Here is a 25,783-nt window from a genome sequence, read left to right on the forward strand (position 1 = left end):
ATTGATACTAATATAGATGATTTAATTCAATAGACCCGAGAGCCGGTCTTTTACTTTAGTGGAATTTGTTCAACAAAAAAGTGGTCTCTTATCTTATGGATGTTTTATGATGCAAAGAAACCTAAAGATTTTAATGGAAAAAAGTGCGTATATTTTAGTGTTTTGCATTCAGAGACGAAGATCGGATTTGAAGTTTATAGGCTTAGAATTTATCATCAAACTTATTGCTTGTTTTAGCGTAATCAAATATTTATATATAATTGATAAAAAATTTAATATAACTATGGACAAAGCCGAACCTCTGCAATAGGTAGAGGGTCACAAGCACCCGTAAAAGTTCGATAAAAATTTCATATATATATGTATATATCCTAAAAAAATAATAATATATTAATAATAGACATCCTATATACAAAGCAGATTTTCGTTGAATAAAAAAGTATCCCGCAACCTTCAAATCATCAATCCACCTCTGACTATAAAGTCTAAGCAAAAGTTACTGATTTCGTCCGTACCCGCAACTCTCCCTATGTGAAGATCTAGATGGTTGAGGTAGGTTTGACAATTTTTTTTGTCCTAAGCTTGACAAGTTGACTACTCAAAATTCTTTAGTAAGTAATAAAGATTTTGCTTTGCTTGCCTGCAAAGAGCTCAATGTAGTTGAAGACATTAACACTTGGTGGGGCTTTAAAGCTTTGTATACCTTAATTATATTTTATTTTTATTTTTATGAATAAAGAAATATATAAGTGATAGAATTAGGCTACCAACCTGATAGTTAACCTTCCAATATTTCTTTCCAACTTCAAATTTCTTCCTCTTTCAAATTAATGATTTTACTATTTTACCCCTATCTTATGATGTCAACTACTACCATTTCTTAAAAGGGCTAAAATACCCTTTTCTCTTTTCTCTCTAATATTAGTTGAATATTATAATTTTTTTCTTTTTCATATATATATATAACTCCTTGCACATGAACTCAAAAAAAAAAAAAAAAATTCCGATCATAGAAGCAAAAACTCGAAAGCACATTTAATTAGCTAGTGGTTGGTACAATGTAATAAGAATTAGAGTCTAACACCACATTTTGAGTTGATGTTCATTGAATTTAATTTATATACATTGGTTATATGAAATACTTTCTACCCTATATGATTTTAGGTGTATTATTATCATGTTTAAGAAATAATCTGCCTTATTTTTCAAGTTACTTAGTGGGTGTTTGGACATAAGAATTGTAAATTTTCGAAAAATATGAAATATTTTTTTCAAGTAAAAATGGTATTTGAAAATTAGAGTTGTGTTTGGACTTAAATATAATTTTTGGTTGTTTTTGAATTTCTGCGAGTGATCTGAGTGATTTTTTTTTTGTTGAGAAAATATCTTTTTGAAGTTTTTCAAATTTTCGAAAAATTCTAAAATTCATCCTCAAGTGAAAATTGAAATTTTTATGGACAAACACTGATTTAGAAATAAAAAAAGTGAAAAATTTTCGAAAAAAGAAAAATCATGGCCAAACGGGCTCTAATTAGTCTCATTTTTATGGACGGTATATGTAATTATATTTTAATTGACGTCATAATTATAAAAAATTCTTTTACAGTATCACTATATAAAAATTAAAACCCATTTTCATACGTAAATAACATGCAAAACAAAAAAAAGTGGTTAATGAGGAAAAACAAATTAAAGTTAACGATCGTGAGTTTTTTTAATAGATCACTAATGCATTTAAGCATCTAATTAAATGTTAAAAGCCTGAATTAATTAAAATTTCGGTTTCTTGTTGAATTAAGGAAGCTCAAGGTTATAAATGTAATATTAGTAGTAATAAAGAAAGTAATTGAAAAGGGCATGTGAACCATGCAAAAGCTTCTATATAAAACCAAAGATGGTAGCGTTTCATTTTCTCTTCATTCCATCTGATATATGATCTTTACCAAGTTTTATTTATTTTTCATTATCAACAATATAAAGATTATGAATTTTTTCTTCAGCACATTTTTTGGACACAATAAAATTGTGAAGACAAAAATGAGCAAAATCTTTATGTTTTTCTTCTTCTTTTTCTCATTTCTTGTTCTTGAAAGTTTGGCTATAGAGAGAGTTTCTATAGTTGAATCAATTATTATGAGTGAAGATATGATAAAAATGGCTGGTTATGGAGAAGAAAAGCTTTCAACTGTTTTTATTCATGGAAAAGTTGTTTGTGATAATAATTCTGGCTGTAATAATAATAATATCAAGGATGAGATTTCAGAACTTGGTCCTCGACCTATCCCAGGTTTGTGTTTTTCTCTCTTCAATAATCTTTTTTTTTATAAATATAATTATAGTGTCGGGGCTAGCTTACATGCACCTTGCATAATTTCACATAGCAGGGGCGGAGGTAGTGTATGGTTTACGGGTTCGGATGAACCCAATAGTTTTTACTTAGACCCTATTTTATATTAGAAAATTTATTAAGTACTAGTATGTATAAATATTTAACTGCGAACCCAGTTCGGCGGCAGATTCAGAATTCATAAACTTCAAACCCTGGCTCCGCCTTTTTCACGAGGTACTTGTTACCTCCACTAACACAAATATCTGGTAATTTTGTCCATCAAAATTTGGATAAATGAAAAAAAGCCGCGTGTCTCCGCTAGTATTTGAACTTGAGACATCATAGTTTAAAGACGTAGATCTTTAATCTGTGTCTTTCTTATTCTAGGACTAATGATTTTTTCTTGTTAAAAATAATGTTTGGAAAAAGTGTAGTGAGACAATCGTTCGTTTCATTAGGATTATGTATGTGTCCAAGTTTATTATAAATTGTCTATAGAAATATTCTTTAAAATTCTCTTAGCTTAGTGCAATGGCATGCATAATTGTGTTACTGTATATTTGAAGCCAAAACTCAACATTTATCAAATTTATTTTTACGTGTATATATATAGTACTAGTTATCTAGTTTTGAACATTTTAATTTGCAGATAAATAATTAATAGTTGAAAGTTGAAACGTCCTAAAATTAAATTAGGACAGTTTGTGTTGTTAATTAAACAATAGGTAGATCTGTATCATCAATAAAACTCAGTTTAATGTTAAACTTACTCCATTCATGGAACATTAGGATTCATTTAATTTAGAACGTTTCTTTGCATAGAAATGACTTTCTTTTAATAAAGTCCTTAACAGTTATTATATCAGAGAGATATTGCATTTATTGAACCTATGCTTCTAAAAGTAAAGTTTAAAAAAAAAAACAGAAAAGAGAAAAGGTATTACTCCCCGGTCCATAATAAGTGACCAATTTGCTTTTGGCATACCCATTAAGAAAATACTAAATTCTAGACGAAAATAGTTAGTATGACTAAACTACCCTTTATTAAATGTTGCACCATAGTTAATTAGTTATAGTAGTACTTGATTCTCTTCTCAAATGTGAGGAGTAAATGACTTTTTAGGGATACGTACATAAGGGTAATTTTGAAAAAACAAATTGAATTTTTTCTTGATTATATAAATGGACACTTATTTTGGACCAAAATAAAAAAGTAAATTGGTTACTTATTGTGGACCAGAGAGAGTATTAAGAAAAGGCAGGAACAAATATAAAATTTTGGAACTTGTAGGAGAATCTATATGATAACTCACGTTGCTTCCACATGGTTGAAAATCATGAGGTCTCAGGTTCAATTCTCAGTGAAAACAAAAAATATTAGGTATTTTTTTTCTGTCTGTAATTCATTTGTAGTAGCTTGAACTGACTTGAGGCTATCAACGTAAATATCAGAAAAACGCCCATGGTAGGTGGCATGGAGTTTTTAGTAAGGTAGGATTCTACCAAAGGATAGTGTTATTGGAACAAAAAATAGTAAACAAAATAAAATAATAGGCCAATATAGTATTACTGCATATGCATATATATATATCTATATTTCGTGTCAAAAATTATAGATTCGGTTTCTCGCCATATGCGATGAATTTCCATAGCTGGATAGAGTTTACATGGAGAAATATGTTCAGTGAAAAATCATATGGCATTTGGAACTGAAGCGTAGCAGCAGTAGTTGACTAGTTGTTGTATTGCGGTAACTTGATAAAGTAGAAAATTTGCAATAGGTTGATAAAAAATGTAAAAATAATTTAACAAACATTAGTCCTTAGAAAGCTGAATTAATAGCCGTAGATAGAGGATTCATATACTAAATCTCCAGTAATTTGCCATACCCTGTATTTCTGTAAGATGCTTCACGGCTCGAATCTGTGACCTCATGATCACATGGCAACAACTTTACCGGTTACGCCAAGGCTCACCTTCACTACTAATCATATATAAAGGGCAACCCGATGCACTAAGCTCTCGCTATGCGCGAGGTCCGGGGAAGGGCCGGACCACAAGGGTCTATTGTACGCAACCTTACCCTGCATTTCTGCAAGATGTTGTTTCCACGGCTAGAACCCGTGACCCCATGGTCACACTGCAACAACTTTATCCGTTACGCCAAGGCTCTCCTTCACTACTAATCATATATAAAGGGCAGCCTGGTGCACTAAGCTCCCGCTATGCGCGGGGTACGGGGAAGGGTTGGACCACAAGGGTCTATTGTACACAACCTTGCCTGTATTTCTGTAAGATGCTGTTTCCACGGCTTGAACCCGTGACCTCATGATCATACGGCAACAACTACCAGTTACGCCAGGGCTTCCCTTCATTACTAATCATATATGTGACAACATATTTCAGGTGCATCAGTGGCTGTGTTCTGTGGATCTAGTGGAAAGGCAAGAAGATCATGGGCAAGAAACACTACAGATGAAGATGGAGAATTCCTTATTGATCTTCCTTCTCATCTTCATGCTATTCCAAACTTGGAAAAAACATGTCTAGTTAAAGTACTACATCTGCCAAGAAACACCATTTGTGGACATGCTTTTAGAGGAAAACACAAAGGACTCGAGCTTACTTCTATCGGTGATGGCATCCGTACTTACACGACAGATACAATTCATCTGACCCCTAAAGTTTCACAAAGGTGCAGAAAGAGAGTTGACAAAAAGCAACAAGAAACTGTAAGCATCATTTAGGGCAAAAAATGAGCATGTCCAACAACTCATTCTGTTGGCGCTTCAGTCACAAATATTGGGTTGTTGGATTTAGCTCGGAACATGCTGGTATTAGCCCGCAGTTTGTCTTGTGATTCCTCCCACGACAAGATTATGTATGTGTGTGAGTGAGAGAAATATATAGATACAAGTTTCTTGAGAGAGAGAGAGAGAGATGTAAATACAAGTTTCTTGTATGAACGATGTGTAACAGGTACATGTATTTCCACTCAGAATATGAGTAGCCTTTCATATAGTCATACAGATGCACAAAAGTTCGACGAAATATATAAGCATATTCACTGCAGAATCAATTACTTAAATTGTGGTGAGTAAATGTAGCAAACATTCACATGGATCCACAAAAACTGAAAGACGAGCTAGAAGAAAGTTGAGGACGATGTAATACTTGGGCTCAACAGCTTGTCATACAAACTATCCAGGCGAAATGTTCAGAAGAAACCTTGTCTTTTTCGATGATATGATGCTAACTAAAAAATTACTTATGAAGTCTTCCCGTCTTTCTTCTCAGCCCCAGAAATGATATATTGAGCGACATCAGCACAACATTTAAGTTTGTCTGCTTCTTCATCAGGTATCTCAATTGAGAATTCTTGTTCGAAAGCCATGACAAGTTCCACTCTATCTAAGCTGTCTAGGCTCAAATCCTTCTGGAAATCAGCACTCTCATTAACCTGTAAAAGATTTAGAATTCAGCTCCACTATTTGACTCATAGTTTGCAACAAAAGAAGTGTTGAGTTGACATTATCCGTTAAGAAAGCTTGAGAAAAACTCTGATAACAAAAATAGATGACCGTACCTTGGTTGCATCAATCTTGTCAAATTTCTTCACCAGGTTAAGCACTCGTTCTTTTATCTCATCCTGATTGGTGGCACCAGAAAAGCTGCAAGTGCGTATTTGCAAATTGAGTATATTTAACACATTCCGATTTTCAGCTTGAAACTGTACTTGCAATGGGATCCTAACCCTCACATACTTCAGAATAGAGGATCTCAAGCTTTGCATTTTGAACCTACAATAAGTCGACATATTAGGATGTGCAAAAGCAGTTTAGGAGATTAGAACATGCAAAAGAAAGAAGGCGAAGAGATGTAGCACGACCTATAGAGCAATTCCATTTCATAACAAATGTACTAGCATCAAGGTTAGGCATTTATTCTCAATGTTTCCTGTTTCATATCTATGTATTAGGAGATTCACCAAGATAAGTTTGTCAAGTGTCTGAAGAATCTGTTAAATCCAAATAGCCGTTGCACATTTTATCCTTCAATTACAATTGTGTTTACCCTGCCGAGTCTGAGTAAAATAGTTGACAACTGTAAGTCTCTGACATGAAAAACTGTCAGCAAGTTTGCTTAACAACCACGTGCTATAAACAAATTTGTAGAGAAGAGAAAGTAATGTACCTTAAGTACCCGTCTTGACATACTGATACTTACATGTTGTAGTCCATGTATCTTATAACAAGGCTTATTTTAACAGCCAACACTCACATGTCTATGGTATTCTAAGACTTAACACGCCTTTTCTCCACAAGTATATGATCATATGACGCGAAAGTGTTACTACCTCTTTTGACTGGAATGCCTTGCCTTTTGATATGAGATGTTTCTTTGTTGTTAGCCCTGAAAATATATCCTGAAAATATACTTATCTTACTTGTTCCACGAAATGATGTCCTTGAAAACATCATTGCCTTACATACGACAAGAATGATCCCAACCCCGTAATGTCCCACATAAATTTCTCAATCCACAACCCACTATAATTATTTCAAACTTACCATTGAATCAGATTGAAGTTTCAGATCTAGTCTTAGATAACAGAAACTAAACTGCTGGAGCTTATTGCCTGCCAATCAGGATAATGCCAAAGGAAACAAGTGAAAGTGCTACTCAATCCATAACTACTCAGTTATGAAGATATCTATCAGATTTATAACAACAACAAAACTCCGAATTCAAAAGGGCATCAAAATTGCCCCGTTATGCTTTCAAAATCCACATAAAAGAACCAATTCAAAATGTTAATTTTCATAAAACCTATTAAAACTAAAGAACCAAAATCAAAATGTTAACTTCCATTTTTTTTTTAAATAACGATGATGTCAACGCCAGCTTGCGACTATTCCACTTGGTACTTGCTACCTCCCACAAGCACAAGTACCGGATAACTCTGCCTATTAAGGCTTAGCATATTGGGAAGAATCACTTAGTGTCCTTTGTGTGAACCTTAATATCCAAGGTTTGCTCTCACCTACCAGTTACCACTAGGCCACACCCTAGGGTGCAAAATGCTAACTTTCAAAATATCCATTAAAAATATTAACTTTATAACACCAATTATAATTTTTTTTGATAATCAGCTTTATAACTCCAATTATAAGTCAAAGAACGAAATTCAAAATGTTAAGTTTATAACCTGAACAGTGTTAATTTAATGACACCCATTAATTCATGATAAACCAAAGCACCGAATTCGAAATGTTAGCTTTCATAGCACCCATTAAAGATTACAACTTGAAATACCGACTCACATAGTTTTCAAGTGATAATAATAAGAGTAAATAGTAAAAGTCCACGTTCTTGTTAGGCAGAATGCTAAAAGATATATATAGAAAGAAATGAAACAGCTGAGAAAGTAGCAGAAAACTTACCAATTTTAGCTTTCTTCTTAGATGTTTCTGATTCTGTAGGGAGTGTAATTTTAAGATACTCTTCTGTTTGCTTTATTGCCTCAACGAACTGAAATTTGCACGGGGGTGGTTCTGGGCCGGGGATATGGAACACATGGCCCGTGGGGAAAATACATAAGGGAGAAATTAAAAAATAGCCAGATTTACAACTAGTCGTTCAAAAATAGCTCAGTTTCAAAAGTAATCGAAATTTAGCCATTTTTCATGTAAAGATAAATCCGAGCGAAAACACTGTTCAAACCCGAAAAATACGCCAGTATATTATACTGGAGTTCCAGGATAAGTATGCTGGAACTCTAGCATAATATGATGGAGTTCCAGCATAAGTACACTAGAACTCCAACATAATATACTAGAGTTCCAGCAAGTATAATTGTCCAGTATAATATACTGGAGTTTGGAGCACCGGTGCTCCAATCTCTAGTATATTATACTGGAATCAACAAAGTATACCGGTTCAGCATAATATGTTGGAGTTCATACGTGGGTGCACCGAACTCCGATATATTATTCTGGACCGGTCTCTGTTTCAGCAAAATAATGGCTATTTTCATTGACTTCGTAAATGCTGGCTATTTTTGAATGACCAGTCTGAAAACTGGCTATACCATGCTATTTTTACATACATAAATAGCCATTCTTTGGGTTGTTATTTAGGAATTGGCCCGTACTTATTTTGTCCAGAAAATTTGAACTAAAAATCTTAATTTCAGGACTTTCTATCCTGAAAAAATTGACCTGAGAAACTGAAATGCAAGATACGCTGCCTAATTTTTAGATAGAAGCCCTCTAGAATGGCTACCTGATGTTATTTCTACCATGATGGCCTTTTTGCAGGGCGAAGTGCAGCAAAAGCCATATTTAAGCACGCTATTTAAAATATTTTCATAATTTACATTGTATTTAAATATTAGTCAATTCACCCAAACTTCAGGACTAAGTATCCTTAGTATCCTGAATTTTTGAGCTGCTAATTTGAAATTTAGGACTAATTGTCCTGAATTTCTAAACTACTAATTTAAAATTCAGGATACAAGATTCGAATTTCTGGACACAATTTTTGAACTTTAGGACACGATATCGTGAAGTTTGAATTTTGAGGTTTAAACTCTTGGACTAAGTTTCCTGAATTTGGAAATTCAAGGCTTAGTATTTTGAATTTTTGAGCTGCTAATTTGAAATTCAATATTAAGTGTCCTAAATTATTGAACTATAAATTTAAAATTCAGGACATAAGGTTCTAACTTATGAACACAATTTTCGAACTTTAGGACACGATGTTCTAAAATTTGAATTTTGAGATTTAAACTCTAGGATGTCGTGTCCTGAAGATTGAGCGAAATGACTAATTTTTTAAATACATTATAAATTCTGGATATTCTTTAAACAACATGTATAAAAGTGGCTACCTGGTGTCATTTTGATGGCCATTATGCATACAAGTTGGGCCACGTCTGAGATAGCCCAACTAAGCACCAGCCCAATTGAATCTCGTGGTTAATCAGCCCAATTGAGTTGTAATCTCTTCTTCTTTTCTCATTTTTAACAAAGTTAACAGGATTTTTTCATTTCTATACAATATTTTAAATCTATTTGCCAAAATTATTTAAATTTTGTACATTATCCGCCTTAAACAAATTTTTCGTACAATTTATATACAATTCATTATTATTGCCTTAAATTATGGAGTTCTTTGCTTGAATAATGGCGTAATTGAAGGGAATGAAGTCCAAATTGTCCTTCCATCTAAACAAGACTCATTCCAATTGTGTGTTACCTATTTTAAGTCATAATTAGAACAAATATAATTTACATACAAATTTCATAAAACTATTATAAAACTCTAATACAATTTTATATGTATATTATATATCATGTCGTCTTTTTCTTCTTCATCTTCTTCTTTTTCGAATTTCAATATGAAAATCCAACCAAAATCAAATCTAATCTTCACCAAATATCCTCAAAATCGAGATATAAACTCCATAGAATATTCTCAATCGTTTGCAATAACACCAAATCCAAACAAATAAAATTTTTAAAAAAATCCTAATTTGAATTCAAGGTTTCGAATTTTTTTTTTAATGTCTGTCAATGGTGGAGAGTCAAACACCTTTGAAATTTATTGATTGACAATTTCAATTCGAACAATCGAGCCAAAAATGGGAAGTTTACATAAATACATGTAGAATCGTAAAATGTTTCATAATCTACAACTATAAAGTAATTAACATATTCTACAACTTAAACACGGTAAAAGGATAAAAGAAATAGCTCTTATATATGGTAGCATCCTATAAATGAGAAACTGAATATCAAAACATATTTAATAAAATCAATTGTTCCCTAAAAATACTCTATCACAATCCCTATAAATAAGGAAAGGCCATAAGGAAACTAAATACGAAAAATTCTTCATTTTTTATTTTTATTTTATTCTCCTTCTCAACCACATTCTCAACAAACAATCCATTCGTTACATTAGTAGGAGAAATAATCTTTAAATAAAATTTGCCCAAAAAAGGAAACAAAATACATCAAAATCAATATATAGCATGTAAACTTTAATACTAAAATAATTCAATAGGAACTAATGTACCATCATATAACAAAGATATGAAGTATTGTATATTATATATATATACCAAGTGTCATATAAGTTTATATTATATAATGTATTGTATATTATATTCACAGTGGTATATATCCGATAAACTAAAATGGTATTATACAATAAAAGGTATGTTGTATTGTATACTTATACCAATGTCATATAAGTTTATATTATATCATATATTGTATACGATATTTATTAGTAGTATACATCATATTTTTTTTCCCTCAACGTATACGTCAGATGAACTAAAGTGATACTATACACTGAAGGTATGTTGTATTGTATATTTATATATATTTTCATATAAATTTATACTATAAAATATATTATATGCTATATTTATTATTAGTATACAGGAGATATATTTTTTAATAATGGGGGAGAGGCTTGGGACATTGGGATATACTCGAATCCTTTAATGGAGAAATTGAAAAAAACTTAATATGGATATATATGTTTTAGGTAAGAGAGAATCTCAAGCGAGATATATAAAGATATGTTTTAGGTATGAAAATCTCAAAGAAAATATACATTAATACATAGTATATGTATATATTATATTGTGTATTACTTGTTAATAATATTTGTTTTTTTTTCCAGTTCAATGTTTCTTCAATCTGAACATTATCTCTACTATCACTGTTCATGATTTTCTGAGCAATCTATTTTGACCTATACAGAATATATGGGACGAAGAAAAGGGGGATAGACGATTGTAATATACTGGAATATCTTTTATTGGAGAAATCGGGGAGAAAATTGATAGTGATAGATACGTTATATGAGAGAGAATCAGAAAGAGATATCTTTTAAGTGAGAGAAAATCTCAAGGGAGAAATTTTAGGATATGAAAAGTTGTACATAGTTTAATTAAAAAGGTAAGATTTAAAATAAGTTGTACTAAAAGTAATTACAGGGATTATAAATAAGTCTTTAAAATATTGTATTTTATGTAAATTCCTCAAATATATATTTACTATCCATATGCTGCTAGCCCGCGATTAAAATGCCAACAAAAAAGGGGAAGCCCAAAAAAGATCGAAACTCCAGCCGTGGCAAATTAAGTAGAAATGGCGTGGGGTAGTCACTCTTTAAAGTGGTATTAACTTTTTATCCAGTATTTTTAATGTTGAGCAAAAGTAGCCACTACTCTATTAAAATTAATATGAGAAGACGAAGTCACCCTTTCTTCTATCTCTTTTCCATCCCAAACCTTGTATCAAAATTTCAAAACCCTTTCTCCTGATCAAAATTTCTAAAACTCGTTAATTCTCTCCCCCATGCAGTAAGTTCTTCCCCAACTTCATCCCACTTCCTAAATTCAAAGGCAGACCACTTTTCCAACTTTATTTATTTTTCTTTTTCTTTTGGTTGGTTAGGTTCTTGTTGTTTTTTAGGCTTCATGTTTTAATTAATCTGATAGTTATTATTTGTTATATGTCGTGGTTTTGACTGTACTGTTTCCATTTAGTTGATGGGACCCTTTACCATTTTATGGAATTGAATTTTGATTGGAAAACTGAGAGATCTAAATTTTCAAAAAAAAAAAAAAAAATCAAAAAAAATTCAAAAATAAAGTTGTTTCTTTTTGTTATTAGCTTTCTGTTGTGTAATTTGACATCAATCTTATATGTAAATTGCAATTATTATTATTTTTATTTGTGAAAAGATATAAATAACGTTTGGTTTTCTGCTACGTTATGGATCCTGAATTTACAGTTAGAAGTTCAAAAGTTAAGGATACTTGGTCCTGAACTTTGAGTTCCAAGTTCAAAAGTCAAGGACACTTGGTCCTGAACTTAGAATTGCAAGTTCAAAAGTTAAGGACACTTGGTTCTGAACTTAGACTAACAAGCTCAAAAGTTAAGGACAATAGGTCCGGAACTTACAGTTACAAGTTCAAAAGTTGAGGACAATAGGTCATGAACTTAGACTAACAAGTTCAAAAGTTAAGGACAACAGGTCCGGAATTTACAGTTACAAGTTCAAAAGTTAAGGACAATAGGTCCTGAAGTCCTAAACTTAGACTAACAAGCTCAAAAGTTAAGGACAATAGGTCCTGAACTTAGGCTAAGAAGCCCAAAAGTTAAGGACAATAGGTCATGAACTTACTGTTACAAGTTCAAAAGTTAAGGACAATAGGTCCTGAACTTAGACTAACAAGCTCAAAAGTTAAGGACAATATGTCCTAAACTTAGGCTAAGAAGCCCAAAAGTTAAGGACAATATGTCCTGAACTTAGACTAACAAGCTCAAAAGTTAAGGACACTTGGTCTTGAACTTACAGTTACAAGTTCAAAAGTTAAGGACATGTAGTCCTGAGGTCCTAAACTTAGAGTTATAAGTTCAAAAGTTAAGGACATGTAGTCCTGAAGTTAAGTTCAAAAGTTAAGGACATGAGCAGAAGGGTATTTTCCTTCGGGCAGTTAAAGTTTACTAAAGCAGTGGCTAAAGACTAAAAATATTTTAAACAGTGGCTTAAAAGTAAATACATATGTTATTAGTGGCTAACCGTGCCTTTCCCCGCAAATTAAGTCATTAGGTCTGAGCTCTAAGAATTTGAATACAAATCCCATACAAATGTCAAACAATGAAGCCCATTGAACACTGCCCATATCAAAATATGAAGCCCCTTTGTCTTAAGTTGGAAATAGGAAACAAAAGCCACTAAACAGAAAATAAGATTGAGACAAAAACAACCTCAAACTAAGACAGAAAAAGACACTAAACCATACGTTTCATCCTCGTCCATAAATTTTGGAACCTTCTCTATTTTAGCATTTGTGTTCATCTCCTTTTCCTGTGGAAAGTTGCCAAACCTCCTTACATAAGATTAAGAAACAAATAATAGGGACAAAGAAAAGAGAGAAAAACAAAAACAGGGGGCAAATTATATTATCCCCTTCGCATACCAAATTGATATATTATATATATATATATACCTTTTAAGCTTGGATTTATTGTAGCAGTGTATAAACTGCCAAGTTTCTATTACGGTGGTAGAGGTTAGAATATTTGTATTGGGTAAAATTTAGAATTTACAAGTGTACGTCTTTCGAGCAGACACGTAGCAGTGGTGATAGAATAGATATGAGTTAGTTGATACCGAATACAAATACGTGATCTGTATTATGCGATATAAAGATCGAAAAAGTAAAATTGAAAGCAAGACCCCTATTAAAGAAAACTACATTAAAGGGGCAGCCGTTTGAGAAATCTCAGCATTTACTCCAAACTCTATGGAGTCATCAAAAGGGATATTTATTCATTTTTAAGAAGGTGAGATTTAGAGATCTTGTCTCCTCAGACTTAACTATAAACAATAGTATTTGCACTCATAGGAGTAATAACAAAGCTACTTATTACAAAATATTATGGTGCGATCAAAGGTATAGTCAGAATTTCAAGCTTACGAGTTCGGAATTCAGTTAGTGGATTTTAAATTAATAATTTATACATGTTCAATAGATTTTTTAAGATAAATACAAGGTTCAAAATAAAGATACTGGATTCGGCCGAACCCGCTCCTACCAGTACTCTAGCTCCGCCCTTGGGTGTGATGAATAAGTTTTCTCCATCCGTAATCAGAAATCTCGTGTTTGAATCCTAAAAAGAAAGAAAAATCTTGTTCGGAAATGTTTTCTTCTTCAATGAGTCTTACACAGGTATCGAACACCGCGTGAGAAATTAAAATAAAAAAAAAGCCACCTACTCCTCATTTTTTGGGAAAAAAAAGTTTACTCCTTATTTGAGACGGTGGGGGCTTAAAATAATAAAGCCCCTATAACTAACACTGAACAACTAAACCAACTTACTTTCCCAAATGGACACACAATGGAGGGACAAAAAACTATATCCAGCATTAGGCATTTTCACCATTCTTTCTCTTTTATACTTCAGCTTCAGTGACAACCTTAATTTTTCCTTCCCACAAATCTTTCTAAGGCAACCAAAGATGGGTTTTGTTGGAGTTAATAAAACTCAATTTGTGATCAAGAATGAGGACCCAAAGACTCATTCTTTAACATTTCAAGAATTGTATATTAATGGGTGGAATTCTTATTGGTTAATGGAAGAAAGTGTGTGGGAATCTTCAAGGTATAGAGTCTCTGAGATGTTGAGAAGAGGTGCTGAAATGGGGTTGAATGTTTGTAGGACTTGGGCTTTTAGTGATGGTGGTGGGCCCAATGATCTTCAGCTACTACCTGGTGTCTTTAATGAAAGAGTCTTTAAGGTTCTTCACTTCTATTTCTAAATTGCTAATTTTTCTTGGTTTTTATTTGAATTATGTTTTTTACTTTATGTTAGGTTGTATTTGGCTTTTGTTTATTTTTATAGCAATTATAAGGTAAGGCCCGAGTCTTTATATAAGGTAGGCATATGTTAAATGCTATACTGCAATAACCGGGTAGCTCGATGGATTAAGCTCCCGCTATGCGCGAGATCCGGGGAAGGGCCGGACCACAAGAGTCTATTGTATGCAGCCTTACCCTGCATTTAAATGCTATGCTGCAATATTTGGTAGTATTTCTACCTTCAGTTGTATCGTAAGTGAGTAATCGATAAGTAACCAAGGTGCGGTCTAGCAGTCAATGAGGTGGGACGAAAATCATGGGTGACCAGGGAATTGAAAAAAGAAAAATATGTAATTTCTTCCAGTCTACCTCAACCTTGGTGGACTGAGTAACGCGTTTACTAGTTTTTAGGTACCCATAAAATACTCGAGATGTCAGCAAACTGTCCCGAACATTTCCGATTTAAAAAAATGAAGAATCAACCAACTTATAGTACCTTGTTCTCACTGGGTTTGGATATTCAGTTAAACATTCAAAACTTAGCAAAGCTTTACTATGGACAGACTAGCTTTAGGTCATACCATTGATGTACTATGAAATCATAACTTAAACCGAAAGGGTTTTATGCAAGAGTACACTGAGAGGACTCAACTTTTTGGTGTTTAACATACTGAAACGTCAGCTAAAGCCTACTGGAATCACTTCCAATAGTTTCTATTACTACATCTAGCAATACAAATAGCTAGCACATATTATTCTGCAATGATAGTAGTAATGCAAAATGTACTTGGATATCAGCATTCATGAGTACCGAGTACCAACTGCTATTATGCAGATCCATGCAACTTAGCTTTGTGCTGATAGTGGATTGTGTTATAGATGGAAGAAGATACAAATTTACTTAGTATTTGTTCAAAATCCATTATATTCAATCTTAATCCATTATATTCAATCTTTGTTAAAAAATCCAATGCCATAAGAACGCTGCAAAAAGTAGCAACAGAAACAACAGACTAGAGCCGTCAATATGGGCTTGGCCCATTGGGCCACCCCAGCTCGTGATTTAGTAGCGCTGGGCTAGAATTTTTGGAGCCCGTTTAAAAACGAGGTTTTTAAGCCCGGCCAGAGTAAGCCCGTGGCCCGTGAGGCTTGACTGAGGCTGAGCCAGCCTGACCCGTGGGCCTAATAAAATATTTATTTAAAATATATAAAAAATAAAAGTATACTGCCTTTAGAGATGGAAAGTCAGAATTGGATCTTTACTAAGAGGAAAACTTGATCTTGAGAAGTTTCAAGATATGATGTTGTCATGTATTGGAAGGACCATTCTAGAAAATATCCCGATCTTTCAATGATGGTACGTGATGTACTTAGCATTCTTATTACCATTGTACCATCGGAATCAACATTGGTGGCGTGTTCTTACAAAGTACAGAAGTTGCATTTATTATGAAAATGTTCAAACACTTGTTACTACTTGAAATTGGCTGCACAGGTTTTCCCGAACTCAAACTGGTAATATTTTTTATGTGAATTTAAATATTATTAATTTTTAAAATTTAATTTTTTTTAATATTTAACTAATTAATATTGCATATGAATTGTAGATGAAAGTGAAGATGTTAAGACAACTTGTCACAAGCGGATTCAAATGTGTTTGATGAAGATGGTGTGTTGGATATTTCATAAGCATCATGAACGTTCTCTTGAATAATTTGTTTTAAGTTTTGACTTTTACTAAATGAAATATAGTCATGTCTTTTACTTTTTTAGTATTTATTGTGATATATTGGAACAATATAAAAAGTTATTAAGTTTTGCGTATTTTTTCCAATAAGATATTTTTTAACTTTTAAATAATTATCTTTTTTTAGGTCAGAACTTAAAGATAAAATATAAAATTATATTTTTAAAAATGATGGGCCGGCCCGTGGGGCCCGTGGCCCACATAGGGCTGGGGTGGGCTGACCATTATAAGGCCCATCAAAATGGTGGGCTAGCCCAGCCCAGCCCGTCAATTGCTAAAGCCTACGTGGGCTGGGTTGGACTAGCCCGACCCGGCACATATTGACAACTCTACAACAGACTAGTAGAGCACCACTAGAAAAAGCAAACAATATAGTTCGGCATTTGCAATTTCTAACGATTATCTTGCCACTGTATCTGCAAGCAAATATCCATAGAATTCTGTTCGTCTTAGTGGGACTATTACAAATTATTGTGCTTGGCCTTTCTTAGTGATGCAGTTTTAGGCCATATTTACAAGTCCAATCCTAGTACTGGAAATCGCCACCCGTTTTTCTCACTTTGATATAGTCTAATTATCCTATCAACTTCAGGGATTGGATTATGTTATTGTTGAGGCAAGGAAGCATAACATCAGATTAATCCTCAGTCTTGTAAACAATTTAAATGCTTATGGTGGCACTGCTCAATATGTGAGGTGGGCGCAAGAAGCTGGTACCAATGTGTCTTCATCAGGTGATGCATTCTTTACCAACCCAACGGTCAAAGCGTACTACAAGTCTTTTGTCAAGGTAAGTTCAAATTGAGCATTATTATTCCAGTGAATAATGTGAATCCAATATACCTTGGAAAACATTTTTTTTTTTTTTTAATTCCTGGCGACCAGCTCTCTCTTTCCTTTTCTTATACTCTCCGTTTGTTAGCATCTTTTGTTCACTTAGAAGGTTCGACACTATGTGCAAGCATCCAATTGGTATTATAAACAGTTTGCAGCATCTAACTAGTTTAAGATCTGTTTTAGGCCTTCAATAGTCTTGATCCGCTCTAACTTGACATGTATCTTCTGAATCTCCTGAGGAGTTGCACCAATATCATGTCTTAGATGCACGTTTAAATTTTAATTATTGCTGCATAATATCAGTATAGGATCCGGAGAAGTACATGTATAACCTGAAATGTATGAGGCTCAAGTTTCATATTATTGCTTTTTTCTTACTACTTCCAACTAAGAGTAACGATCCAAGAAATGAGATCATTCTGCCATTCTTACTACATCCTAAGTTTTCTCCTTGAGAAACTGTTGGTAGCTATTGTTCTTTGTTCCAGTAAAGTTGTACTGATCAAAGCAAAGAGGACATGATTTTGGAGACATAGCGTACTAGTCATTGTTTGGTTTACCTATTCTAATTACTGAGGAAAAATACCTAGATCGTTGAAATTCTTCTGGAGGGGGCGTCATAAAAGCACTTTGCGATGAAAACTTCAGCAACTTTTGATGCATTTCCACGTCCAAATTCTGATAGTTCTATCAATTATTCATATTCTTGTATGCTACTGAGATTGTACTAAAATTTATCTCCAATGTGCTCCAACTAACCTCCTAATTTAACTTGTCTTTCTTAGTTAAGCGACTTCTTTCTGTATACTTGAATGTGATCAAATGAGCACATTATAATTCGTTACTCTTTTTGGGCACGATAGGCTGTTGTGACAAGAAAAAACTCCATAAGTGGAGTCAAATATTCTGAAGAACCAGCCATATTTGCGTGGGAACTCATAAATGAGCCTCGTTGCGAATCCAGCTCATCAGCTGCTGCTCTCCAGGTGAACTTTTTTTGGATTATACTGCTTGTTAGTGAGATTTGGCCTCTCAATGACACAGGAAAAATGGAATATTGAAGCCAGAGCGACTAGCATGCTCTTACCTTAGGTGGAACAATCTTGTGTAGTAAATTGGTTTTCCTTATTCAGGAAAATAAAGCATCTGGCATAGATTCACTCATCATGATGCATCTAGTACCTTCTTATATTTAGCTTGAACAGTGATTTCGTGAACAGGCATGGATCGTTGAGATGGCTGGATTTGTCAAAAATCTGGATCAGAAGCATCTTGTGACTATTGGACTCGAGGGCTTCTATGGTGTGGAAAAAACTGGAAGCTTTGGAGTGAACCCCGGGAAATGGGCTGCATCACTTGGAGTGGACTTCATTGAGAACTCGGCTATTGACAACATCGATTTTACTTCTGTTCATGCTTACCCCCATAGTTGGTTAGTCAAGCAGAATAAATTTGTTCTGAACCAGATACATTGTCTCATATTCTCATGCAGTGTAAACAGAAATACTTATGTGTTTATCACTATTTCCTTATTGATTCTGTTAAACCATGTTGTGTTGCAGGATTCAAGGTATAAATTCAGACGCGAAAGTAGAGTTTCTATCTCATTGGGTTGATTCTCACATTAGTGAAGCTGAAAAGATCCTTAAAAAGCCAGTTCTCTTCACAGAAGTCGGGTTTCCCTCAAGTACGCAAAAGGAAGGATTACATGACAGAAATATTTATCTGAAAATAGTTTATGACAAGATTTATGAGTCAGCAAAGAAGAGGAAAGCTGGTGCAGGCGCCTTAGTTTGGCAGTTGTTGGTGGAAGGAATGGAGCGATATGGTGACAAGTTCTCGTTTATAGCGTGGAAGCATCCCTCTACGTATAAACTGATAGTACAGCAATCTTGCAGGCTACTCAATACATCTTCTCAAGGCGTCTCACATAGAAAACTCAATCGAAAAGATCATTGTTTAGCTAATGCATCTTGATAGTTGATTCATCTTCCTTGGGGAGACGGATAAACGAACGATGAAAGTTACCTCTAGAAATAGCCAGTCTTGATTGATTTTTTCTGACATTGATCAATGGTATGTAAAAGAAGCAACTCTGAGCAAGTGTTAGCTGGAGGAGTGCAACAATCAGCTCATTTTATCAGGTACATAAACTCAGGTTTCTGTTGATGTATATTTTATCTCGTTTGTACATATTACAATAGTTCTCCCTACTCTTTTGTTTTATAGTGCCGGGTCTATTTACTGGTTATTGCTATTGTTTTCGTCTATTTTCTGGCTTTTATGTTGCTGTTATTATTCCTTTGGTTTCTGTTGATGGAACTGATATATTGTCTCTTCTCGTTTTCTTGAGCCGAGAGTCTTCCGGAAACAACCTTTCTACCCCTCGAGGTAGGAGATAAGGTCTGCGTACACACTACCTTCCCCAGACCCCACTAGTGGGATTTTACTGGATTGTTGTTGTTGTTGGATACATATTACAATAGCAAAAGCATGTAAGTGGTTAATTCCATTTCAATTGAAATAATAAGTGATTTTTTTCTGTAACATCACAAGTCATGTGTCATCAATTCTGTACATCATTTGGCACTTAATGTTCTCCACGACAGAAGTACATGACATGTGGTAGGGAGCGCTTCTCCCTTTAATGGGCTATACACCTTATACGGCGCGAATCTGGAATAGTAATTCAGATGCAGGATGCATAAAGCCAAAAAAAAAAAAGGAGAAAAAACAACTGCAAGAGGTGAAGAGGTCTTCTTATAAGAGCAGTCCAACTCATAGTTTAGCCTTGTATTAAGATAATAATGCTATTTATCAATTGATAATGTCTTACTAAATTCATTGTGTTAGAGCAATATATGCATAATTAATATAACACACTGAACTGTGTACAACATCATAGGTGTTTACCCGTAAAATGGTCAGTTGAATTTATATGCGGTTTATAGACAAGCGAATCGATTTGATACCAAAATGATAAATAAATTAAATAAGAATATAAGACTTAACGTTGAATCGAAATGAGACAGCAGAGATCTTGGTTCCGGGAGCAGAGCTTCCAGAGACAGATTTATAAGCAAGAAGATAAAGTGTTATTGAGCTTTGAGCAGTATATAGCATAAGTTTGTCAGAAAATTCGTCTCCTTACAATGGCTGTTGAACTCATTATTTATATTTGCATCTAGGAAACAAGGTCTTAGGATCAAGCCCCTCTTAAATGACAATTATGGGAGCCATTGAAAAATATGTAACAACAATCTATGAATGCCATATTCTTTGTAACGGCCTATGTGCTTAATGTTATAAAATATTCCCCATTGAATGTCACTGGATGACCGGTATTTATTTGTCTGTATGAGCAACATTTCTTCCGGGACAACCAAGATTGTTGTCTCCGGGCTTGATTTCCACCCGTCTTGCTTTCCATCTGTCTCTGATTTCACGTGTCACTCTATTATACGAACATTTAATATGAACCAATTTTACCCTATTGTCAGGAGTAATATGAATTAATATTTGATTTGGCAAAGATAATATCTACTTTTGACATATAATCTCCTCTATTTGTTGTTATAAAAAATGGAAGGATCCTTAAATAGGGGATTAGAGCTTCTGTAATTTCAACGGTGTAATACGACATGTGTTTATGTAAAAATACACAAACTTTTAAAGCTAGACATGCAAATACAATTATTACAAAGCAACATTTTTGAAGGAGTTATATGCTAATAGAAAATATAGAGAAAATTTTACAATTTACGTTCTTATTTTGTACAATATCGGTTTTGATGAGCTTAAATGAAATGATATAATCGGTGAGGATTCGTATAGCTCACCCCAACTTGAGAATTGAGACAATATTATTGGCGTAAAATTTTCGAAAAATCAGTTCACACTGTAAGGCCCCCCCAAGAAAAAAGAAATGCGATACCGGCTGTGATCACATACTTGACACAAATCCGTCATTTTTATTCTTCAGCTTAAACGGGACAAAAATAGCTATTTGGCACTCTAGGGAGTTATCCTAAATACTACTATTAGACCAATGTTAATGTTTATTAGGATAGGTTTCTTATATTACATTCTTACGGATATTGCCTTTTTTCAAACCCTGTGTAAATGCGTAATATTTTGTGCATCTGCATGTCCTTTTTCTCCTATTAGCCAATTAGGGACGGAGCTAGAGCTTCAGTAACGGATTCGGCTGAACCTAGTAGCTTTAATGCAAAATGTATATTTGTCTTAAGAAATCTATTGAATAAGTACAAATTCTTATTTTAGAACCCAATAACATAAAAGGCTAGAACCCCGAACCCAGTATCTTCAAATTCCGGCTCCGTCTCTATAGACCTACACTCTGGAATTGCTCTTTTAAAACAGCATTAATTTCCATTTATTGCTCCAAACAATTATAGTAAGGCCATGTCTTGGGTTGTTCAATAGTGACTCATCATCTTGTTATAGTCTTAAATGTTGACGACTTTGTCCTGCACTATCAATGAATAATGCTTCATAAATGAGTTCAATATTTCAATTGGGTAGCTAGTGTGGCAAAGAAATGATCTCTTGTCACCATATATAATTTGAATAAAAAAAATTGATTCTATAAAGATTTTTATATTTATTTTGCCGTTTTCCTCTGTTTTTTTTTGTTGTGTAAAAAGAATTATTATATTTACACGACCAAATTACTTGAAACGTAATTACAGGTTAACTTTTATGATAAACATCAAGTAGTAACTTCATAAAATGATAATTGATTAACTATAACATATTAAAGTATACTTGTTGCAACAAATTTATGCAGATAAAAATAAAACTGCAATCACAAACAACTATAAAGAAAAAAAATTATTTTATTGATAAACATTGTAGGTTGCAACTCTATTTATCCCTTGATTCTTCCCTCCGATTTATACTACGTGATTCGAGGGCCTTGGTGTCGTATTTCTCGAATGTAGGACTTTAAGCAAGACATATTTGACATGTCTTTGATCTCCTAATATATTCCAAGAGTTTCATGGAATTTCGGAGATCTCATATGTGATCTCTTTGTGCATATTCCGAGAGTTTATGGAATTTGATGAGATCCTCTTTGAAGGACATATGTAACCTTATTTATAGTCATGAATTAGGATTTTGGGTGGAGTAGCCTCCAAGTAACCCTAATAGACTCCTAATATTTCACGAGTTGTCTTGAATTTAGGATTTATCTTGATCTGTTGAAATTTCAGTGTATACAACAGTGATAGTGAAAAAAATTATATATCGTTATAGCCTGTATGGCCAAGCTGCAAAAATTAACTTATTTTGATAAGTGTTTTTTCTCAAGAGTTCTTTTCTCAAAAGTACTTTTGGTTAGAAGCAGTTTGTGTTTGACTAATTAATTTGAAAAACACTTATGAATAACAATTAGTGTTCGGCCAAGTTTTTAAAACTGCTTCTAAGTGCATTTTTTTCAAAAGTGATTTTCAAAAAAGTACTTTTAGAGAGAAACTATTTTTTTCTGCTTCTCTTCAAAAGTTCTTTTTTTCCTTCCAAAAGCTTGGCCAAACACCTCAATTTTTGAAAAAAATATACTTTTGACTAAAAAAAAAAGCGTTTTGACCCCAAAAAAGCTTGATCAAACAGGCTATAATTTGGATAACTTGGATCCTTTATTGTTTACATAGAAAAAGAACAATAAAGAGTTAATTTCTCAAATGGTCTACACGTACTAATTACTATTACCTATAGACTATGTTATTAAATTTTTTTGTTGTTGGTTTTTCATCCGGTTTCGGTATCCACATTAGGATCCGATTAAATAAAGATTCGCGCCGGAAAATTTCAAATTGGGGTAAAACACTCCCTAACAAAGACGACTCCATACCTAGAGACTCGAACCCGAGACCTCTGGTTAAGAAAGAATGAGTACTTATCCCTCAAGATTACAATGACAGTATAAAGAGCAATTAAAACTCTTTCCAAAAAATCAGATTACGTGGATCATCATGTGCAGAATATATTTCCTAATTAGTAAACGTATCTTAGATGACAACTACTTAATTATTTTATGTGAAATATGCCATCTCTCCCCAACCCCACTTCACATGTTCCCTAAGTCAACCATGATATAATATATGTTTTTTTTCTATCAAAAAATAACAAAAACCATCTCTTTCTTTCAATACATTTTCCAAGAAGAAGAAGAAGAGAAATGGAAGGAGAGATCTACAATTTCATAATAGTATGGGCTATTGTTTTAGCAAGTTTATGTTATTCTCACACCATTGTCAAATTCTTTCCCAAAGGCAAATCAAGATTTCTTGCTATAATTCCCATTGTTTGTCTATTTTTCATTCTTCCTCTTTATCTCACTTCCATTAATCTTGGTGGCACTACTTCTTTCTTCATTGCATGGCTAGCCAATTTCAAGCTTCTTCTTTTTGCTTTTGGTCAAGGTCCTTTGTCATCAACCCCACCTTTGCCACTTTCAACATTCATTCCCTTGGCTTGTTTGCCTATAAAGTTTCAAAAGTATTCAACTAGTGATGTTGAAACCACCAAGAAGAGAACAAGGTCAACTTTGAATCATGTAACTAAGTTTGCACTTTTAGCCATTTTGATAAGGGTGTATAGCTATAAAGACTATTTGCATCCTAAAATCATTCTTTTCCTCTATTGCCTACACATTTACTTCATGCTAGAGATCATATTGACCATGGTTAGTACCATGGTTCGTGTCGTGACTCGAGTCGAGCTCGAGCCACCCTTTGATGAGCCTTACTTGGCTAGCTCACTTCAAGATTTCTGGGGTAAGAGGTGGAACCTCATGGTAACCAATATACTTCGTCCGACCGTTTACGATCCTGTACGGTCTATAATGTTAGACCGGATCCCGAGGAAGTGGGCCCCACTTCCTGCTGTTCTCGCGACGTTCTTCGTCTCGGGGCTAATGCATGAAGTGATTTTCTACTACATTGGAAGATTGAAGCCTAGTGGTGAAGTCATGATCTTCTTTCTCATTCATGGATTGGCTTTGGCTCTTGAAATTGTGATCAAGAAAGTGTTGAATGGCAGAATTTGGATTCCTAGAATTATCTCAGGACCATTAGCACTAGCTTTTATAATTTTCACCAGCTTTTGGTTGTTCTTTCCACCATTTTTGAGGGGTGAAACAGAGCTTAAAGCATGTACTGAATCTCTAGCTTTCTTAGAATTCCTCAAGCATGGCAAACTAGTTAGTCCAACTAATATCACATGTCCACTCTTGTAAGATCTTGAATTTTTTTTTACATATTTGACCGCTCGACCAATAATATTTACAGCCCCTAGCTAATAGATGTACATTATACACAAATAATGTATATATAAATTTGTCTCTTCTCGTTTTTTTTGAGCCGAGAGTCTATCAGAAACATCCTGGCTATTCCCTCGGGGTAGGGGTAAGGTCTGCGTACATACTACTCTCCCCAGTCCCTACTTGTGATATTTTACTGGGTCGTTATTGTTGTTGTTGTTTGAACGGATGACTATTCAAGTTAATTTATCAGATTTTTATTCACAATGGACCTTGTCTAGCTAATTTTCACATGTACAATTGTTCTTCTCCTTTAATACCAAGGTTGAATGAGTTATCGGTGGCGGAGGCAGGATCTCCACGAAGGGGGTTCAAAAAAAAAATTGTATCTAGTGGGAATTAAACTCATGACCTTATGTAGATTTTGAACCCCCTTGACCACTAAACTACACTTTTGGATTGTGTTAAGGGGGTTCAAAACTTAATATATAGAGGTAAAAAATAAATTTTGCCTTATATATACAGTGTATTTTTTCGGCGAAGGGGGTTCAGGTGAACCTCTTGCGCCCCCCTAAATCCGCCCCTGTGAGTTATGATATAATTAATTTGTATGCCATGTGAAATTTCCTACTGTTCAAACATCTATGTGTCTTGTACTACTACTGTCATTGAATTTTAAGATCACTTTCGTGATAAAACTAAGAGCCCGTTTGGACATAAGATTTTTTTCATTTTTTTTTAAGAATTTCATTTTTTTTCTCGAAATCTGTGTTTGGCCACTTGAAGATGAATTTTGGAATTTTTCGAAAACTTGAAAAACTCCAAAAAACTATTTTTCAAAATTTTCACTTAGATCACTCACTAAAATTAAAAAACAACTCAAAATTATATTCATGTCCAAATACAACTCAAATTCTCAAATACCGAAAAAAATTTCACTTTTTTTTTTTTTTTTTGCAAACGCCCACTAATTTTGTCTTTGTCAAAAGCTAACATACAATGTATACGGACATGATAACTTATGATCAAGGAGATCTGATTTCTTAAATCAAATATTTAAAATTCAACCATAAGTAACTCCAAGATAAGATTAATAACTTGTTACAACATTTTATTAAATTGCTTTAAAATTCTAGATTTACCTCTCTCCACATTGCAAATAATTGACCGTAAGTCTTCGATTAAATGTAA

General features: G+C 33.7%; 4 protein-coding genes across 6 annotated transcripts; 3 read left to right on the plus strand and 1 right to left on the minus strand.

Moving 5' to 3' along the window:
- The first annotated feature begins 1,929 nt into the window (after positions 1 to 1,929).
- LOC107777845 (uncharacterized) lies at positions 1,930 to 5,354 on the plus strand. Its single transcript, XM_016597994.2, has 2 exons — positions 1,930 to 2,287; positions 4,736 to 5,354. The coding sequence occupies exons 1-2, from the start codon at positions 1,933 to 1,935 to the stop codon at positions 5,074 to 5,076; spliced, it is 696 nt and encodes a 231-aa protein (XP_016453480.2). The 5' UTR covers positions 1,930 to 1,932; the 3' UTR covers positions 5,077 to 5,354.
- LOC107777846 (acyl carrier protein 3, mitochondrial) lies at positions 5,286 to 7,929 on the minus strand. 3 transcript variants are annotated; one of them, XM_075228576.1, is made up of 4 exons: positions 6,524 to 6,887; positions 6,219 to 6,413; positions 5,916 to 6,129; positions 5,286 to 5,789 (listed from the first exon to the last, which is right to left on the minus strand). In XM_075228576.1, exons 2-4 carry the CDS (start codon positions 6,233 to 6,235, stop codon positions 5,598 to 5,600), a joined length of 423 nt encoding a protein of 140 aa, XP_075084677.1. In that variant the 5' UTR covers positions 6,236 to 6,413; positions 6,524 to 6,887; the 3' UTR covers positions 5,286 to 5,597. The 3 variants fall into 3 exon arrangements, with proteins under 3 accessions (XP_075084677.1, XP_016453482.1, XP_075084678.1); XM_016597996.2 differs by lacking the exons at positions 6,219 to 6,413; positions 6,524 to 6,887 and adding an exon at positions 7,774 to 7,929; XM_075228577.1 differs by lacking the exons at positions 6,219 to 6,413; positions 6,524 to 6,887 and adding an exon at positions 6,901 to 6,925.
- Positions 7,930 to 14,207: 6,278 nt separating this feature from the next.
- Positions 14,208 to 20,128, plus strand: LOC107777847 (mannan endo-1,4-beta-mannosidase 6-like). The gene is made up of 6 exons (XM_016597997.2): positions 14,208 to 14,662; positions 17,063 to 17,260; positions 18,171 to 18,293; positions 18,528 to 18,739; positions 18,870 to 19,802; positions 19,917 to 20,128. The coding sequence occupies exons 1-5, from the start codon at positions 14,252 to 14,254 to the stop codon at positions 19,282 to 19,284; spliced, it is 1,359 nt and encodes a 452-aa protein (XP_016453483.1). The 5' UTR covers positions 14,208 to 14,251; the 3' UTR covers positions 19,285 to 19,802; positions 19,917 to 20,128.
- Positions 20,129 to 23,432: 3,304 nt separating this feature from the next.
- Positions 23,433 to 24,788, plus strand: LOC107777850 (acyl-CoA--sterol O-acyltransferase 1-like). The gene has a single exon (XM_016598001.2). It carries the CDS (start codon positions 23,510 to 23,512, stop codon positions 24,566 to 24,568), a length of 1,059 nt encoding a protein of 352 aa, XP_016453487.1. The 5' UTR covers positions 23,433 to 23,509; the 3' UTR covers positions 24,569 to 24,788.
- Positions 24,789 to 25,783: the final 995 nt, after the last annotated feature.

The sequence above is a fragment of the Nicotiana tabacum genome, chromosome 13, assembly GCF_000715075.1.
Source record: "Nicotiana tabacum cultivar K326 chromosome 13, ASM71507v2, whole genome shotgun sequence".
NCBI lineage: Eukaryota > Viridiplantae > Streptophyta > Magnoliopsida > Solanales > Solanaceae > Nicotiana > Nicotiana tabacum.

Bases quoted from the DNA above. Each gene is read 5' to 3' on its own strand.
- LOC107777846 (XM_075228576.1), bottom strand. The intron at 5,790-5,915 runs GTACGGTCATCT...AATCTTTTACAG, and splicing joins ACAAGATTGATGCAACCAAG to GTTAATGAGAGTGCTGATTT.
- LOC107777847 (XM_016597997.2), top strand. From the start codon at position 14,252: ATGGACACACAATGGAGGGACAAAAAACTATATCCAGCATTAGGCATT. The intron at 14,663-17,062 runs GTTCTTCACTTC...TATCAACTTCAG, and splicing joins TTAATGAAAGAGTCTTTAAG to GGATTGGATTATGTTATTGT. The intron at 18,740-18,869 runs GTTAGTCAAGCA...GTTGTGTTGCAG, and splicing joins CATGCTTACCCCCATAGTTG to GATTCAAGGTATAAATTCAG.
- LOC107777850 (XM_016598001.2), top strand. From the start codon at position 23,510: ATGGAAGGAGAGATCTACAATTTCATAATAGTATGGGCTATTGTTTTA.
- LOC107777845 (XM_016597994.2), top strand. From the start codon at position 1,933: ATGATCTTTACCAAGTTTTATTTATTTTTCATTATCAACAATATAAAG. The intron at 2,288-4,735 runs GTTTGTGTTTTT...AACATATTTCAG, and splicing joins TGGTCCTCGACCTATCCCAG to GTGCATCAGTGGCTGTGTTC.